Here is an 18,629-nt window from a genome sequence, read left to right on the forward strand (position 1 = left end):
CCATGACTTTACTGACAGTCCTTGGACATGAATCATTCCTTAACTTTGCTTCTGTCTTTTTAGTGGAAATAAGGATTTTTTTTTTCTCAGTAGCCACCTATGTGTGCATGCCACTCACTCACATTTTCTTTTTTTTTCTCTCCAAAGGAAATAGATTATCCATTAACAAACGTCTCACAGCAGCAGTGTGCAAAATCTTCAGCTATGAGTCATACAGTCTTTTGTGCCACTCTCCTAAGTCTTTAATTTAAAATCACAGTATATTTTTAAATATCTCCACTGTTGAAAAATCATTTCTCTTGAAGGTCTTCTTTCTGTCCATTTGTTGTACTTTCTTTGCCTGTTTGTTCTAATCATTTTCTTGTTTTCCTTGGGCATTTCTTCTGTACCTAAATTCCCTGCCTTGTCTTGTTTCCAGGCAGAAATCTAGGCAAAACAAAACTTTGCAAAGTGGAGTGCTCTGTCTGTCTCCTAGTTAAGTTTGGGTTACTAGAGGTCAAGTTTCTAACCATGCCTGTCTTTGGGAGTTAGTGCTAAATTCACCTAACACTATGAGACGTGTATTACCTTTTAAAAAATACAATTATATGTCATCCAGAGATAATCATGTGCTCGGAGTTTTTCTCTTTTGTTTAAATTTCTATGAAAATTCAAAGGAGCTTCTCTGTATAGATCTGCAAGTGTACAGACTACCTGTAGTCACAGTAAAGTTATAAAGTCTTTTGAACAGTGCAGGTATCCTCTAGTCTTTTGAACAGTGCAGGATATCCTCTACCTTTTCAGCCCTGCCTCCCCTCTTCCCCCTAGTCCTATTCTTCATTCCCCTTTCTTAGTCTCACTTTCAGTAGCTGGGAAAGAGCTCTCTTCTAGAAGGTAGAAAAGAAACAAGAACTGAGAAGTAGAAAGAAATGAAGTGGACAGAAGGAGGAGGGCAGGCTGTCCTCTACTACTTTTGTCCTCTCTTCATATGATGACAGCATGCCCTCTTGTCAAAAAAGGGTGGAGTGCAGGGGACAATATGTTTAAAAAGGCTTTGAAATAGAAGTAGACAGGCCAATTCTGTCAAAGATAATTACTTTAATTGTCTGAAGCAAATACCATTACAGGTTGGAGGGGGTTGTTGGGTTTTTCTTTTTTCTTTTTCTTTTTTTTTTCCTCTCCATGATCACAAATCATGAAAGACAGCATAATTAATTGTAACTTTCTACATGGACTATTTTCCTTTTGAAGTCATTTGGCATACTGCATTTTAAATAGTCTTTAACAGACCATCTCCTAATGACTCTAGTGAAGCATGCTGTAAATTTCTAGTGCATGAGTCATTTTGACTTTGTAATGTGTTTCCATGCTTGAAAATTTAAAAAAGCTTCAAGCTCCATCTGCTGCTTGAAATCAGCTACTGTATGTTTTCTCTGTATTTGCTAGCTAGTGTTCCTTGCATTTCCAAGTATTAAGAACACTGTATCCATTTAATCTTGGAAGACATGAAAACTTGTGTGTCTGACCTATGTAAGCTTTCTAAATTTTCAACATTAACTCTGAGTCAGGACCTGTATTTATGATATTTATAAAGTACTTTTTTTAGAAGAAATGTACAATACTACTGCATACAGTACAAATATCTACTTTTTTGTTTGAAAAAAATCTAACTCTATCCTCATCTTCCAATAGGTGGCGGACAATGGAAAACCACAGTTGTCATCTTTGACTTTCATTGATATTAGAGTTATTGAGGAAAGCATTTATTCTCCAGCAATTCTACCACTAGAAATCTTTATTACAGCCTTTGGGGAAGAATATTCTGGTGGTGTCATTGGAAAAGTTCATGCAACTGATCAAGATGTTTATGATACTTTGACATACAGTCTGGACCCCAAAATGGAATCCCTGTTCTCTGTTTCCAGTACTGGTGGCAAACTAATTGCACATAAAAAATTAGATGTAGGACAGTATCTCCTAAATGTTACTGTTACAGATGGAAAATTTACAACTGCAGCTGATATTACTGTGCATATCAGACAAATCACASAAGATTTGCTAAATCACAGCATTGCAATACGCTTTGCAAACCTTGCTCCTGAAGAATTCATTGGTGATTACTGGCGCAATTTCCAGCGAGCTTTAAGAAACATATTGGGTGTGAGGAGAAATGACATCCAGATTGTTAGTTTGCAGCCTTCTGATCCTCCTTCAAACCTTGATGTCCTCCTGAATATTGAAAAATCTGGCAGCTCTCATCACCCAATGAGAGTTTTGCTCCACAAGATAAACTCTTCTGTAGCTGACCTAGAGGAGATCTTGGGTGTCCGGATAATTGATGTTTTCCATAAGCTTTGTACAGGCCTAGACTGTCCTTTGAAATTTTGTGAAGAAAAAGTAACAGTGGATGAGAACATCATGTCAACTCACAGCACAGCTAGGCTGAGTTTTGTCACCCCACGTCACCACAGAACAGCAGTTTGTCTTTGTAAAGGTAAGGAAAGAGGTATCCTTCAAAAGACATCCTGGTTTCACATAGCCATAATACATAGTGGAAAATTAATGTTATAGGACAGAATTGAAAAATGTCCTGTAACCATCCCTGCAACAATTGCCTGGCTACATTTGGAGTAATARTTCTAGTCTCATGACCTCATTTGAAGAGTTTACCTAATATAAGCCTACGGAAAGGGATTGTTTTATAGTTATTACACTTTCATTTTCATTTCATGAAAGAGCTTCTTTTTTTGTTACCTGTCAGCCATTGTTACCTGTCAGCCATTTCCAGTCTTCTGTGCACAAAGTTCCTGCAAAGCACCTGAATGTTTCCTGGTTTCTGCTTAGAGGAGTATCCCACATGGCTTTCAGACTTGACAGGGAATGGCACCTCGAACTGGAAAATGAGCATATTTTAAAATATATAGAAATATACAGACGATTAACTGGTCTTTGGTTCTTAGGAAAATATATTTTTTAATCATTAAGTAACATTATTGGTGAATTATCACATCTTAAGTAAATTTTTTAAGCCAGTTACTTTTCTGTGTCAAACACACACTCATCTCCTCTTCTCCATGATCCTCTTTCCGCATGTTTAATATCCGCTTGGATTTTTTTTTTTTTATGGTAAATGATAGTAATATGGTAGTAATGGCAAAGCTTAAACCACAGCAGCAGTTTCCAAATTGTACCAATTGAATTGTTTAAGCATAGTCACGTTCAGGATAATTATGACCATCAGTCACTTTATGTACCATTTTTCTTATCTRTATTTTTGCCAGTCATGTTCAATAACTGTCAGTTCACTTTCTTGCTGTGTGATATTTAGGAATATCATTTGATTTGATGTAACCCACGATTATTTTGCTTTAGCTTCTGTACTTAAGTGCCCCACCCCACAAAATACCATTACTGCCAATACAAGAGAAATAATGCATTTCATTTTAMAGAAGGGAGATGCCCTCTGGTGAACAGTGTGTGTGAAGGAAACCCATGCCCTGAAGGCACTGAATGTCTAGGAGATCCAAAGGAAGGAAAATACACCTGTGTTTGCCATGACAGCAAAGCTGGACAGTGTCCTGGTGAGAAATTAACTCTGAAATTATCTATATATACTTTCCAAAGATAAGTTTGGTTCCAGCTCTGTGTTAATCTATTTCATGCTCCTCTGTCGTCTTAAGCATCTGCTGGATCTGCTGTGACGTTTACTGGGAGCAGTTACGTGAAATACCGCCTCATGGAAAATGAGAACAAAGAAGAAATGAAGCTGACAATGAGGCTTAGAACTTACTCTGCTCATGCGGTTGTTATGTATGCTCGAGGAACAGACTACAGTATCCTAGAGGTATATTAAAATCTCCCTCTTCATAGATCTCCTCCTGTGTTACTGTTATCATCAAACTCATTATTTTTAATGCCAATTTAAAAGATGTAATCTTACCATTTCAGAAAAACTCTTACAACTGAGAATTGCCTTCAAAGTAGAGTTTATTATGCATCCAAGTGGCAAACTTCTACTGAATTTTTAATGTGTAAAAGGAATTATTTTTCTTTAATTAAAAAAGCAATTTTAAATACAGATTTTAGAGATGTTTACATAAACTATTTACTGTAAAGTATGAGCAGTCTGTAAGTCCATACAGAAGACACTTAAAATATTTGAGACATTAGTCACTTTGAGATCTCAGAAGGGGAAGGCTACATCCTGAAGTGCTATAATCTTTTGTTGATGGTCTGTGACTTCCTCTACTAGAGAAGACTCATACCTTGTATACATTTTAATTAAAAGAACTGTGTACAATGAATCGCGATCTCCGTAAATGTTTAGAATGCAATATTAGTAAATTGCTCTTTATGAACGCCGCCAGCAAACAAACTTTTGTAGACATCAATACTTTACAGTTTTGTTTTTTCACAGGGACCCTCCTGAGTGTGTGGTCCATTTGTTGATGATTTTGTTTTCCTCTGTAGATTCACCATGGAAGGCTGCAATATAAATTTGATTGTGGCAGTGGGCCTGGGATTGTCTCTGTTCAGAGCATTCAGATTAATGATGGCCAGTGGCATTCAGTTTCCCTTGAAGTAGATGGAAATTATGCACGACTTGTTCTGGATAGGGTGCATACTGCGTCTGGTACTGCTCCTGGTACACTTAGGACACTAAACCTGGATAATCATGTATTCTTTGGTGGTCACATTCGACAGCAAGGCACAAGACATGGCAGGAGCCCTCAGGTTAGCAATGGTTTCAGAGGGTGTATGGATTCTATTGTACTTAATGGACAAGAGCTGCCTCTAAACAGCAAACCACGAAATTTTGCACACATGGAAGAATCTGTAGATGTGGCTCCTGGGTGTTTACTGACTACCACAGAAGGTTGTTCAAGCAGTCCATGTCAGAACGGAGGCATCTGCAATGCATTGTCAAATGGAGGTAAGTTCTATTGTATTCTTCTGCTTTTAATTTTCTAAGCTGCTTTCCAAATTACCTGCCCGGGAAGGATAAAACAGCCTTGTGAATAACTCTTCCAGAGAGTTGTAGAAGGTGAGTTACTAAGCAGGTAGGAGGACTGACTCTGCCTGCCCTCCAGGCTCAATTCTTTGACATATGAAGCAGACAATGCTTATCAAAAAACCCAGAAACTTTATCTTTGGTATTAATACCTGAAGTCCATCCTCTGACTGCTCTAACTGATGATGCTTTACAGTCTTTCTTCAAAAATTATGAAAACATTCTGAGAAGCTTGCATTTTGTGAGAGAAATAAAAATTATGATTCAATTGCAAATAAAAATTAAATTTTCTTCCTTTGTTCTCTAATGAGACGTATCTATTTTTTCCCATCCTCCCTCTATTTAAACAGGTAGGTTGGACAGGAGGGAGGGTTCCCCCCCCCCCTTTTTTTTTTAACAACTAGTTAAGCCATGTATGCCTTTCAAAAAGAGTATATTTGATTTCAGGTTACTACTGCAAGTGTCCTCCTTTGTTTATGGGAACTCACTGTGATGTAAGTGTCAACCCATGTGCTTCCAACCCCTGCCTTTATGGTGGTACTTGCATCCCAGTCAGTGATGATTTTATCTGCCAGTGCCGAGGACAATACACAGGCCAAAGGTATGTTTGTATGTTTTATTACACAAATGAACCCCTTAGAAAATAAGCTATAAGTGTAACACTTTCTCTGTATTCCTTTCTATCTGTTTCCTATTTAAAACTTTGAGACTTTGAAAGCTAATGTACCTACTGGAGTTGTTTAATGCTAGCCAGTACATTATAGCCTTGAATTCTATACTACATACTTACAGTAAGATAAAGTTTTTTGGTTTCTTTTTTTAAAACCTTTGCAGATGCCAGTTGGGTCCATATTGCAAAGACAATCCTTGTAAAAATAGTGGCAAGTGTATTGACAGTTTGGATGGACCTGTTTGCGAGTGTGAAGCAGGCTTCCRTGGAGAAAGGTAGGTAGCGTTCCACACAGCGGATTTTTAACTACATTACTTTAACAATTCAAATTGGTTGAAATAGGAAGTGTTGATAAATAACAAATTGCCTGGTAGTATACAGTACAGTGTATTAAAAATCAAATATCTAGAACTGTTGAGAACAAGGGAGACTACACTAGTGACTACTGATGTATACTAACCATTATGTCTCTGCTCTGTTTCTGGTAGGTGTTTGGCTGATGTTGATGAATGCGTAGAAAACCCATGTCTTAATGGTGCCCTTTGTGAGAACACTTACGGTTCATATCATTGCAATTGTAGCCATGGATTTGGAGGAAAACACTGCACAGACATTGTTCTTAACAAATACGTTTCAACATCTTGGAACATTAGCTTAGCTGAAGTAATTGGAATTATTGTTTTCATCGCAGGAGTGTTCATATTAGTTGGGATTTTTGTTATTTGCCGCAAAGTGATTAGTAGAAAGAAGAAACACCAGCCAGAACCTGAAGACAAGCAACTGGGAGCTACAACAGCTTTCTTGCAAAGACCTTATTTTGATTCAAAATTGAATAAGAATGTTTATTCTGACATCCCACCACAGGTTCCTGTTCGTCCTATTTCATACACTCCAAGCATCCCAAGTGACTCTAGGAACAATCTTGACAGGAATTCTTTTGAGGGATCTGCCATCCCCGAACACCCAGAATTTAGTACTTTTAACCCAGATTCTGTGCATGGTCACCGAAAAGCTGTAGCTGTTTGCAGTGTAGCACCAAACCTGCCACCTCCACCTCCCTCCAACTCTCCTTCAGACAGCGATTCAATACAGAAACCCAGCTGGGATTTTGACTATGACAGTAAGAAATGTTTTTATGTTGTCTTCTTCCTGTTAATGGTATATGCGTGTGCTACATTTTCACTATGAGTTCAAAGCCTGTCTGTGCCTTTTACAATAGAAATAAGATAGATACAATAGATATTATGCATTTACGGGTTTTTGAGTTCGGTCAGGCCTCATGCACAATAAATTTTGTAATAATGTGTAGAGTTTAGGACTTTTTGGTTCTTTAACCTAGAATCTATTTTGTCTCACTTGAAACTTTTTCTTTCAGCTAAAGTAGTAGATCTTGATCCCTGCCTTTCAAAAAAGCCTCTGGATGAAAARAACTCTCATCCTTACAGTGCTAGAGAAAGCATGTCTGAGGTCCAGTCTCTTAGCTCCTTCCAGTCAGAATCATGTGATGACAATGGTATGTAAAATAGAATTGTTCTGTACTATTGTTTACATGCAAATGATCAATTCAAATGTTCTGTCTTTGCATCTATATATGCATCGTTAATATCAATAGATGTTACATATATCAAATATATATTAAAGTATTTGAATGTATCATTATATTAATATATTATTTATATTAATATAAATATATTAAATAATAGCTTATTTAATATATATGTCTTACTTTTGTAATATCAAAATCTATTATATTCTAAAGTGCTTTGCCTATCTTCTGTTTCAAGTTAATTACCGTACAATTRTATACATTCTTCTGTTAGAATATTAACAATGAAAATGCAGCACAAGGTGTGTGTGTGTGTAGTTGTTTAAAAGTATGTTCAATTTTGGGATACTCTTACAGGTTATCATTAGTTAGCACCTGATGGAAGAATACAGTCAATTTAAAAAATAGCCTCTGAACAAATATAACTTTAGTGTTGACCTTCTTGACCTTCAGCTTTCAGTAAAGCTTTCTGGTGTTGTGGTTTCATTTGTTTCCTTTTTTTTTTCCTTGCTGCAACCTCAGCTCCCATATGGATCAGATCAGTTCTGAGTGAGAGCAGAGTTTAAGGGATTGCTTGTAAGTTTGATTACTTGAGTAATGAAGGAAGTTGCACAAAAAGGAGTTTAATTTTAGTAGAGCAGTATATTTGGCTTTCACCATGATTAAAATGAATTCATATAGCATTTTATACATTGAAAAAAGCCAGTATTAAAAATAGGAATATAAACATTTTAATGATGACCATGGTCCATCAAAATCTAATCAGCATATTTATTTTTCTGATTCTTTTTATAAATTGGAAGGGGTTTTACTTTTTCATTGTGATGACAGATGCTTTTACAGTTGATATGCATCTATTTGTGCTTAGAAACTTTTCGGATATTAATACTGATTGGACAAAGTTACAGTTGCTTGTAATTTAATTCACTAAGTTAAGGTGTTTTGACTCTATTCCAGTTCCTGGTTTTATCTCTATATGGAAAAAGAATTTGAAATTCCTTTAGTTTAGGAATAAAGAACGTTCTGCTTCTCACCGAAGTACAGTGGTTCGTTCTTTAGTTACATGAAAAGAAATGCCTGTGTTAATGATTGGTGAAAGTAAAATTGTATGCTTATAGTTCTTGTCATTTTAATCAGTAGACTTGATGTCAACTCTCAACTTCTATTTTCCTGTGGTACTAAGTGTTGTACAGTACCTGTTGTTCTCCTTTTCATCCCATATTTTTCATATATCCTTATTGTTATTTCTTATCTTGTACTGATCATAAAGGGGAGAGGGGTGATGCAGAAAAAGAATTACGGAAGTTAATATACAAAGCACTTCTTTAAATGAATGAGAGAAGTCAGTGACATGACTGTGAGGCTGACAGTCCTAAAATTAAATTCTATCCGTACAGCATGCACAGCTCTCCAGTGGCTTCCGTGGAAGTTCCTTACTAAGAGGTTTATTTCCCTTTCTGCCTTTCTGATCACTACTGCAACAGAGTAGATCATATTTATTTTCTGTTACTGTAGATGATTCATTAGTATATCATCCTAGAAAACAACTAGCATCAGAGACTGTTCCTTCCTTCCTTTTTTTGGTGGATTCCAAAGTTCTTAGTTTGAAATTTGATTCCTGAACCATGTAAACAAATTGCATGTGCATACCTCATCCTATCCTACAAAAGTAAATCCTTCTCCTTTCCAAACGTATTTTGGGAAGAGGAGAACATACAAAAAGTATATTAATTTTGGTTGTTTTATAAGAAAGAATGTTGCAACCTCAATTTTGTGTTCCAACTCTTATATCACTGTTCATGCATAACTTGTTAAGTAGGTCAGTAACAGAAATTATCAGTATATATTTTTCATATTCTGATATTTTAGTTGTGTTTCAGTGAAGAGTCTTCCCCTGGCTTTCCATTCATTAAAAAAAAAAAAGTAGCTTGCAGCTGAAAATGGGAAGCCTAATGCAATATTCCATAGTTAACCCAACACAGGCCTTTAGCAAAACTGAGTTTGTTGCTGTCTAGATGAAGTAGTATGCAGTTTCTTTAGGCAACATTTCAGAAATTCCCATATGACTAAAGCAATTCTGTGCTTGTGMATAATTTGTTTGTTTCAGGAGTAGTTATCATAACACTTTGCCATTTGTATCATGAATTCAGGTTTAAGATGCCTTTTACATAATTTTATGCAATTGCTTTCTACTAGATAGAGGGGTACATGTATATGTATATAGAGAATCTTGCTTTGTAAAAAGTAATAAACTGCAATTTATAGTATTTTTGTATACCTGTATGCTGTTTGAAGTGATACTAACTATAGGTTTGTTTTAATTTGCTCCTTTTATACCTTTTACAAGCTTCCATAGTGACTGTAATACACCTTGTCAATGCTGTTGTTGACTCGGTGGAAAAAGAAGGTATATACATGTTTTCATTTTTATTTACTGCTTTGGCAGAATAATGAATTCTAGTAATGTAGTCATAGTTGGTGGGAGTTACAAAATACTATTTTTTGTAGATTTTCTGATAAGTTTTAGAATATATTTAATCTGTATGTATATTCATATTTTCTTGTGTGCACTGTGGCTACCCTGTAGGCAGGTTTCAAAGCATGATTAAGAAAAAAAAATTACGTAGAAAGGTCTCAGTTCTTACTCTCTTCTGCAAATATTCACACAAGATCTTTGAGCAGAACTGAGACACCAAAAGCAATTACATACACAGTAGTAGATGAAAGACCACGCACACACGCTTCCTTTTCCTCTCCTGTGCGTACCTGTTGGCACCTTGTCCAGCTGAGCACAAGAGGAATCTGAAATCAGTAACTTCCACGGCCTTTAGATCAGGCTGTGTCTTTAGCTGCAAATGTTGATTTTCTCACAAAGCAGTTGGTACATATAGACATACACTTGCCTGTCAGTTTAAGTAGTTGCTCACTGCCAAAACTTACTGGAGATTCTGAAAGGTGGGTGCATGCCTGTATGCACATATATACATACGTACGCATACACACACATACATACACACACATTTATATGTGTGTGTAGGTTTGTATTCAGAAGTTAGAGGCAAAGTAGCTATTTTCAATGGAATTTGATTTTTCTGCTACCATTTAAGAACTGACAACTCTGCAAAACACCGTACACAAACTTTTTGGAAATCATAGCAGTACTTTTCCTTCTCTTTAATAAGTCCTACTTAAAACAAAATCACCTTAAGAACTAAAATTGCTTATAGTAGCTGTGGATTCTGTTTGGTTTTTAATTTGAAATACATCCTATATAATGTTTGCAGACTTAAAAACAAGAGTAGACAAATGCAAAGACTTTTAATTACATGGGAATATTTTATTAATATACACCTATAGACCATAGACCTTACTGCTAGAAAATCATAACGCATAGTACTTAAAAAGGCAAGATTAAAAGACTTGAAGAAATATTCAACAACTTATGCGATTTTCTGATTTTAAGTGATAGAGGCTACAAATGGCTGATGTAGTTCTCAAGACAAAATTAAGAGCATTGTTCAATGTTTTAGTATCACTGTAAGATAAATACCTGCAACTATTTTATGCATTTCAAAATATTCATAAAGGAAAGAGAAGTTAAGGATGTGTACTGCTCAGTTGCTTCTTAACATCTAGAAGTTTCTAAATAAGCATTTCTTACTTTAACGTATCTTAGATAGAGTTCTGTTTTTGTGCACCCTCAAAATGGTACCAGTTGAGCAGCAGAGATCATTGCTCAAGCCTTAAGAAAGGTCAAGCTCTGGGACAGATGGTCTTTTCCTTTAGCCTCCTCAAGGAGTTCTACCCAACAGATGTGCTGAGAAAAGGAACTTTAACTAGACAGAGTGTTATCCTAGAGCAGTTCTAGGCATGCATTTCTCCTGCCCTGCTCCCCAAATAAAGCTGTGCCTCTGTGCAAATCAGTGATGCTGAGTGCAAAAGGAAATACAACTCCAGTTTAGCAGATGGTCACCTGGAAAGATAGGTTGTAGTTTCTACTGCTGTATTTTATGTCTTTGCCTCAAAGCAGAGGACATACCAGATCTCCCCATTTCTTGGTAAAAGTGCCCTAAATCATCAGGCCACAGTGTGCACATTACTTCTGGTTTTGGTTTTTGCTGTCCARTTTCCCCAGAAAAATGAATAATGCTGTTTTCTGAGTAGGCTCATGGTTAGAATACTTCCCTGTAGATGAGACTAGAGATGTTTTAAGAATCTCAGGTAATGGATAATAAAGGATTGATACTTCCCTTAGTATGGACAGGATTTCTTATTGCTTGGTTAGGTAAGTGGAAGAGGAAAAAAAGTAGACTCAACCTTTGTCCCTACATTCTTCTGAAAATAGATATAAGCCTCAATTCTTAGGAGACAATGCTGAGATTAGGATGAGCACATCTCCTAACATTCCTGAATGAGGGATATACATTTCTGAAATGAGAAAAGTTGAAGATTTATCAGATAACAGGACAGTTCTGAGTTGTTGCTCAGCCTGAGCCTGAATTGTTGGGATTGCTGTATAGAGGCAGCTGGGGCTCCCAGGGCACCATGTTACAGACACTAGATGCTAAACTGAGTTCCCATCGTACTGAGATGCTAGAAATCCACATGTAGATTTAGCCACATGTAAAAAAGAAAGACCATGGGCCTGCAAGGAAAGAGAGCACTCAATCAGACCAAGTCTTGTTAAACCTTTTTAACAGAAGTCCTGAAATTCACCAAAATGGGGATTTGAGCAAACTGTGCCCTACAGATTTTGCCACTGCACAACTGTCCCTGRTGGGCTGTACATTAACTCAGTAGCTATTCCTTCTACAGTTCAAACCTAATAAAGGAGGAATCTGGGAGAAAATAATGTCAGCTTTAGTACTACTAAATAAACTGACATCTTTAGTCTGCATTATACCAAAACCAGACAAAAACAGCATGCATATCAGTGACAGTCATTATATTTGTCTTCACATCGGTTCTCCTATTTGATTCCTAACTACAAATGTTTTCTCCTTTTTTTTTCCTCATTCTGCCATCTAAAGAATCTTTTGCTGTTCCAGACCTCAGCAATTCAAGAGGTGACTTCTGCATGCAGTTCATTGATATTCACCAAAATATTTCTGTTAATACTTGGTTTTAACACAGACTTACTATAAGTTGTTTGCTGTGTATTTGTCTGCAGTGATTATGCTTTACTAGGTTTGCACCTTATTCCAAGTCTGCATTATTTTCCTTTTAGTAAATAAAACCAACTTGTTTTTGGTAAGATTAGGCTTAAATCTAGTGCCGAATAGAACAATGAAGTCTCACTCGGGGAAGTTTGCAAAAGTGAACAAGTTCTGTCATTTATGCATGATTAAGCTTGATTTTGCTATTTTGTTGTATTTGAATGTGGTATGTCTTTACTAATAAGTAAGTCAAAGGATTTTACCTGGATATGGAAGTGTTGTGAGATGCCAGCTACTGGAGAGCTAACAGCATTTTGTGAAATTAACATCACCATTTAGTTAAGTGGTAAAGTCACTTTAAATATTCTAGCTATTTTACTGATTAGAAATTGCTTCTTTTGAGTAAGAAAAGTAAGGTTTATATATGCTAAATATATCCATAAGAACAGGCAGTTGGTATCATCCTAACTGTAACTATTCAACAACTGATTAAGAATTTGGCTGCACCAGAGAGGCTGTTATTTGTTATCCAGTGAACAATTCTATACCATTATGTATTGTGACAGCACATGCCATAGGTGACCTACAGCTCCTCCCATGTTAGGTGAGATGTCTGAAAAAATTTAAAAATTCARGTGTGAATGATGCAATATCTAATGCATGGCATAATGTATAGTTGTGTTGTGTTGAATGTCTTCTGTGGAACCAGGGGCAACTTGCTCCCTAATTAACAAGTAGTGTCCTAGTCATGGGTGATTGCATTGTCTTAAAACATGTGTTCACTTCTTAGTTCAGACTGACGCGAGAACAAGATACTAATGCTAATTTTCTTTAAAAAAAATTCACCTTTCAGGTTATCACTGGGATACATCAGACTGGATGCCAAGCGTTCAATTGCCAGGTATCCAAGAGTATCCAAATTACGAAGTGGTTGAGGAGGCAGCTCCTCTCTACCCGGATCCAAATGCCATCGATACAGACTATTACCCTGGAGGCTATGACATAGAAAGTGATTTCCCACCTCCACCTGATGATTTCCCTGCACCTGATGAGCTTCCACCATTACCACCAGAATACAGCGACCAGTTTGAGTCAATACAGCCACCCAGAGACATGCCAGCCATAGGTAGCTTGGGTTCTTCTACAAGAAGCGGGCAGAGATTTCACCTTAACCAGTACCTTCCCCATCATTATCCTGCAGATATGTCAGAACCTCAGACCACAACCAGTGGTATCAACAGTAATTATAGAGAACCTTATGCTCCTTACACATTAGGGTACAATAGAGACTTTGAAGCACCCACTGTAGACAACATGTCCATGTCTGTGTATGCTTCCACAGCTTCATGTTCTGATGTGTCAGCATGCTGTGAAATGGAGTCTGAAGTCATGATGAGTGACTATGAGAGTGGAGATGATGGCCATTTTGAAGATGTGAAAATTCCTCCACTTGATTCCCAGCAACATACAGAAGTCTGACACTCACACTCAACAAAGTGCCTGGACTTTTAACAAACTCTGTCAATGCTAGAACAACCTTCAAGAGCTTTTTAATTTTTTTTTCTTTTTCCCAGCCACAGTGAATGCTTTTGTTTCAGTGAGCTAAACTGGCATGGCTACATTGGATCATGCAGTTCATTTCACTAAATCAGCCTATTACCATTTCCTGACCTACTGTAAGTGGAAAGTTCCAAGATTTCCATTGGCTGTGCCATTTCTGAACGTGTTTTTTGTACTTACATTGTCTATGTTAAAAAAACACATACAACTTCCATGTTAGCATGATGCATATTTATATAGTTCTAATGCAAATAAAATTTTCTCCTACTTTTTGTAAATTTTATGTACAGTTTGATTTTAATAGTTTTAACTAGATTTTGTAGATATTTTGTGAATTTGTTTTCCACCAAAACTAGTGGTGTTAGTGTGCCATTAAAAACTAGCACCCTGACTTATTATTATAATCAGGGCATCACTGTATGTATTCCTCTCCCTCCAAAACTAAGGTTTGACATTTCATTATAAAAGAATTTCAAAATACTTACTTACACAATTCCAATTGTACTTAGGTTAGGTCTGATATATTTCTGGGTCAGCTACATGGAAATGTCTTAAATGGGTTGCTGTATTTTAGAATTGTAAACATTTTTTCCCTTCTTGGAAATTGTGCTGGGGACCTTCTACATACCAGTTTAGAACCAAAACCACCATGACACAGTTTTTATAGTGTCTGTATATTTGTGATCCAATGGTCTTGTAAAGGTTTTTACTGAAAACTACCATTAGCCAGTCTTTCTTACTGACAATAAATTATTAATAAAATACTTTAGCTTTGCTCTGTGTATCTCTATTATATATTATACAGTTGACAACGCATTCAGTGCAGCATTTTTAAGTCTGTGTTTGTTTTGTACTGTATTAGTTACTTGCTCCAAGAAACATTTTTCTCTCCTCAGAAATCAAGCTGCAGCTATGTTAGAGATGCTCACTAGATGGCAGTGTGTGTCTACTTAATGGTGTTTTTAAAAGTAATTGGGCCACTATGAATAAAGATTGATGGGTATCAAACTTCAGCAGCCTTCTCAGTAGTTTGCATTTTTCTTTAAACACATCATACAGCTATGTAAATTGCTGAGTATTTGTTCTGAAGTCCCCAAAAAGTTCATAGAAAAGATTAAGAAAGGAAGAAATTACTATTTCAAGTCATCTGTGTAGTGATTCCCATTAATATTTGCCCCGATTGTGCACTTCTATGCTGAAATTCCTGTGATTTTTTTTTTTTTTTGAGTTTGTGATGAAATATAATTGCTGAAACCCCCAATGTATTTAATTGCCATTTCTTGCATTGACTTARGCTTCTAGTGTGAACTTAAAGTCAGACCAGCACACAGTTTGCTTATATACCGCTCAGGTATTTTTCCAAATTGCCAAGAACAAAACCTTGTTGCTTTATATTATAAGATTGCCCTGATGGTGCACTGAAGGAGTAAGATAAGTTTCTTCTGCCTCCTGTGTGAGTGATGGACACTTTTGAAGTTCAGAACAGGTTCCCCAGCATATATCAGTGTCTTTTTCATATAGCCTAGAACCATTTTAAATCTACTTCCATTTTATTTCTTACTGTTTTAGAAAATTCTGTAGCTTGGAAAGGTTCAAAATCAGATTCTCAGGCATGAGAGTATTAAACATGGGCCCCCAGTCATCTGAGAGAAGAGGGTACTAGATCTGTATTTGGATTTTTATTTTTACACAAAACAGCAAATGGCAGCYTGGCAGCTGCATAAGGAAAACAACTGAATAAGTTACAGGAAGGAGCCAAGAGTCAGATACTGCACAGCCATTCCTCAGACTTGCTACATGCAGGTAAGAATCTCAGAACACATGTAAGGAGGCTAAGCTAATCCACAAAGTTTAAAGCAGTGTGCTTGCTTTAAGATGCAGTATTCACCCTGACAATTAAGAGTTTTTTGGACATCTGGCCCATTGTCAGTAAAAGCATTCTCTTATTTAATAGCTTTAATATAATTTTATTAATATATTTAAAGTTATTATTTAATATAAACTTGTTACTATAAATTTTATAGTAAAAGCTTTAAAAAGAATATTACAAAGTCATATAAAAGGTATTCAAAGTCAGCCAGTGGAAGAGAATGAATTTAACACAGGCTAGTACCCTTTTTCAACTGGAATGACTTGCAATAAAGATAACCTGTCCTGCAAATAACTAAGTTACTGGTTTACAATGGAAAGGTTGGAAAACATTCTTAAAACTCACAGGAGGTGATGGACAAGAGTATCAACCCTTTAGTATACTTTAATCATAGTACCAGTACAGTGAGCTGGAGGCCAGTATGGACCTGAAATAAAATAAATAAGAACCTGAATCTCATTCCATTGTTTTAGTATGCCAAGATATTTTGTTTGCTCTGGTTTCAGTGATTTTTGACCATAGCATTACAGAACTATGTAGAGAACATACAGCGATAGAAACAAAATAGAATCACACTGGAAACTGCATGTAGGAGACAGCTTGGGTTAAATTGTAAAATAGGATAGAGTTATCCATGCTGAGAAGGAATAATGCCTGAAAACAGCTGTAGAGATCTACTTTCAGGATAGGCCATGTTCCGGCAAGGGTACCTGCGCACAGCCCAAGACCAATGCTCACACCCTGAAAAGCAGTTTATTAAAATCCCCTAGAATTGCTCAGCCCAGACCATGGTTCTGCACCCTAAACAGGAGGTAGCTGCTGTTCTTTACATGAAGACTCTCTGCACATCACAGTCAAGCTTCTCCACTCAAAGTGGACAGCCACAAGGTAGGTACTAAAGTTGCTTTTTATAGCTCTTTCCAATTTTCAGGATCAAACAGCTTCCAAGCCCACACARTCCTTCATAAAAATACTAAAGGGACAGAGAACTCCCCAGTAAACSAAGCAAGCTGAAAAAGGCTAATTTTTAGCAGCATTGCTCATTCTTCTAYAGTCAAGGGGCGGGGGGGGGGAGAAGCAGTTTTGTATGCAGTGTAGCTACAAAGAAGAAAACAAGGTCTTATTTTTGTCTCTCTCGGTATCCAAGACCATTTTAAAAGAAAGTTTATCAGAATTGCTTTTCTTCATGTGACATAAGTAAATTTCTGAACTTCCTGATAATCAAAAGGTTATTGAATATCAGTGCCTAATGTCCATTTGGGAACTCTGATCCACAAAAGCATTCTAATTGTAACCCACATTTAATAAACCTTCACATACACAAAAATTAGGCCTTTGCAGCATTTATAAGAGTCAAGACAATAGTGGTAAGGACAGGAGATTATGAACATAACAAGAGTGAAGAGCTGTGTTTTCCTTTAATGAGTTATCAAAGCTGAGCCATATTTCATGAAAGGCTTTTCTAAGCTTTTTGCTGCAGATAAGAATACYAAGAAATTGAGAACTAATACACGTTTGAGGTAAAAACTTTTACAGTCTGAGGAACCGCACTGTGAGGCCCAATTAATGATAATATGACTCATTCACATAATCCCCAGTGTACCAATCCAAAAACATGCTAAGCAAAATGAGACACTTTCAGAGCTTGCATTTAACTTTGAAAAAATGTATAAGGAAAGATTGCACAGTATCAGAAGTTTCAGTTTGCTAATTTAATTTCTTTTTCTGGAGAACTTACAGCATAGAGGAACTTACATCATAAAGCTCAAAAGCCTCACATTTAAATAATGAATACCTTCCAGTGGCCATATAAAAACAAAGTTAAGAACACTGTTCAGGTTTTACACAGTATAAAATAATAAGGTGGCAATTTGACTTTGAGTTTCACTGGGAAAAAAAGGACGACTAGTCACAGAGAAACAGGTTAAAAGTAAAAACAAGTAGTCTGATAACTAATTCATGCAGCTCAGCTCCAGTTAAGGGTTCTGTTTATTTTGAAATCAAATGCTATTCTGTCCCACTGGAACTGCACAGAACTCCATCTCCAAACACTCAATCTTTCAATTCACCTAGAAAGCAGGAGAACAAAGTTTAAATCTCTGAAGTATTTAAACAGCTTCTTTCACTGATCGCACACCTTGAGAGCTGCTCCTGGGGAAGCAGGGAGGTCATCTCACCAAGGCAACAGGAAAAGTGAAGGCCAAGAGATGCATCTTGTGTCCCACTCCACTGAAGAGCATACACCTCCACACTCCCACCTTCAAGGAGATTCTTTCCCTCATTCAAAATCCTGTAAGGAGGCCTCAGCCTGGTACCTATTTCTAAAAGAAAAAGACAGAGATGCCTTCTTAAGAGGGAACTACCTCTACCTATCTGAATAAAAAAAACTTTGAATGCAGTCATCTTTAAYGCTCTCTTCTACTGGAAAGCATTAAAATCCATGCTGGCTGCATCTAGAAAGCAACCTCTATCTCTAAGGCATGCAGATTCATTAAGATAGTTTCCTCCACCTTTTCTGAAGAGTTTGCTTGGTAAGCAATGCAAACACATTTAAGTTTCACTGAGCCACAGGGCCAGGACTTGACTGGCCTTGGACAGGTCTGCCCAAAAAYTGGAGTTCTGCTTCTTCTAGCAAGAAGAACTGTTAAACCACCACTGCATAAAGTGAATAAATCTCTAATTGCTGTAAGCACTCAACTCAACATAACTAAAGAGGGAAGAATTTKGCTAATATAAATCAATAAAAGAAGCCAGCAGGAAAATTGGTTGGTGCAGAGGCTACTTTGACCATGCACGATGAAACACAAGAGGTGCTGTAACCTGCACAGCTCCCTGAA

At 36.7% G+C, this 18,629-nt stretch overlaps 1 protein-coding gene across 4 annotated transcripts in view; it reads left to right on the forward strand.

The window, feature by feature from the left end:
* FAT1 (FAT atypical cadherin 1) overlaps positions 1 to 14,935 on the forward strand; it is a 114,324-nt gene extending 99,389 nt beyond the window's left edge. For 2 of the 4 annotated variants that reach the window (XM_085311324.1, XM_085311323.1), the window contains exons 19-29: positions 1,672 to 2,473; positions 3,429 to 3,560; positions 3,660 to 3,823; positions 4,450 to 4,912; positions 5,438 to 5,591; positions 5,825 to 5,935; positions 6,149 to 6,780; positions 7,036 to 7,173; positions 9,554 to 9,613; positions 12,237 to 12,272; positions 13,216 to 14,935. In XM_085311324.1, the coding sequence (XP_085167450.1) occupies positions 1,672 to 2,473; positions 3,429 to 3,560; positions 3,660 to 3,823; positions 4,450 to 4,912; positions 5,438 to 5,591; positions 5,825 to 5,935; positions 6,149 to 6,780; positions 7,036 to 7,173; positions 9,554 to 9,613; positions 12,237 to 12,272; positions 13,216 to 13,841 (3,318 nt within the window). In that variant the 3' untranslated portion in view covers positions 13,842 to 14,935. The remainder of the gene's footprint in view (positions 1 to 1,671; positions 2,474 to 3,428; positions 3,561 to 3,659; positions 3,824 to 4,449; positions 4,913 to 5,437; positions 5,592 to 5,824; positions 5,936 to 6,148; positions 6,781 to 7,035; positions 7,174 to 9,553; positions 9,614 to 12,236; positions 12,273 to 13,215) is intronic. The other 2 variants (XM_085311325.1, XM_085311326.1) reach the window with 2 other exon arrangements.
* The last annotated feature ends 3,694 nt before the right edge of the window (positions 14,936 to 18,629 follow it).

The sequence above is a fragment of the Rhea americana genome, unplaced genomic scaffold (assembly GCF_003343005.1).
Source record: "Rhea americana isolate MKP2758 unplaced genomic scaffold, rheAme1 scaffold_34, whole genome shotgun sequence".
NCBI classification, from domain to species: domain Eukaryota; kingdom Metazoa; phylum Chordata; class Aves; order Rheiformes; family Rheidae; genus Rhea; species Rhea americana.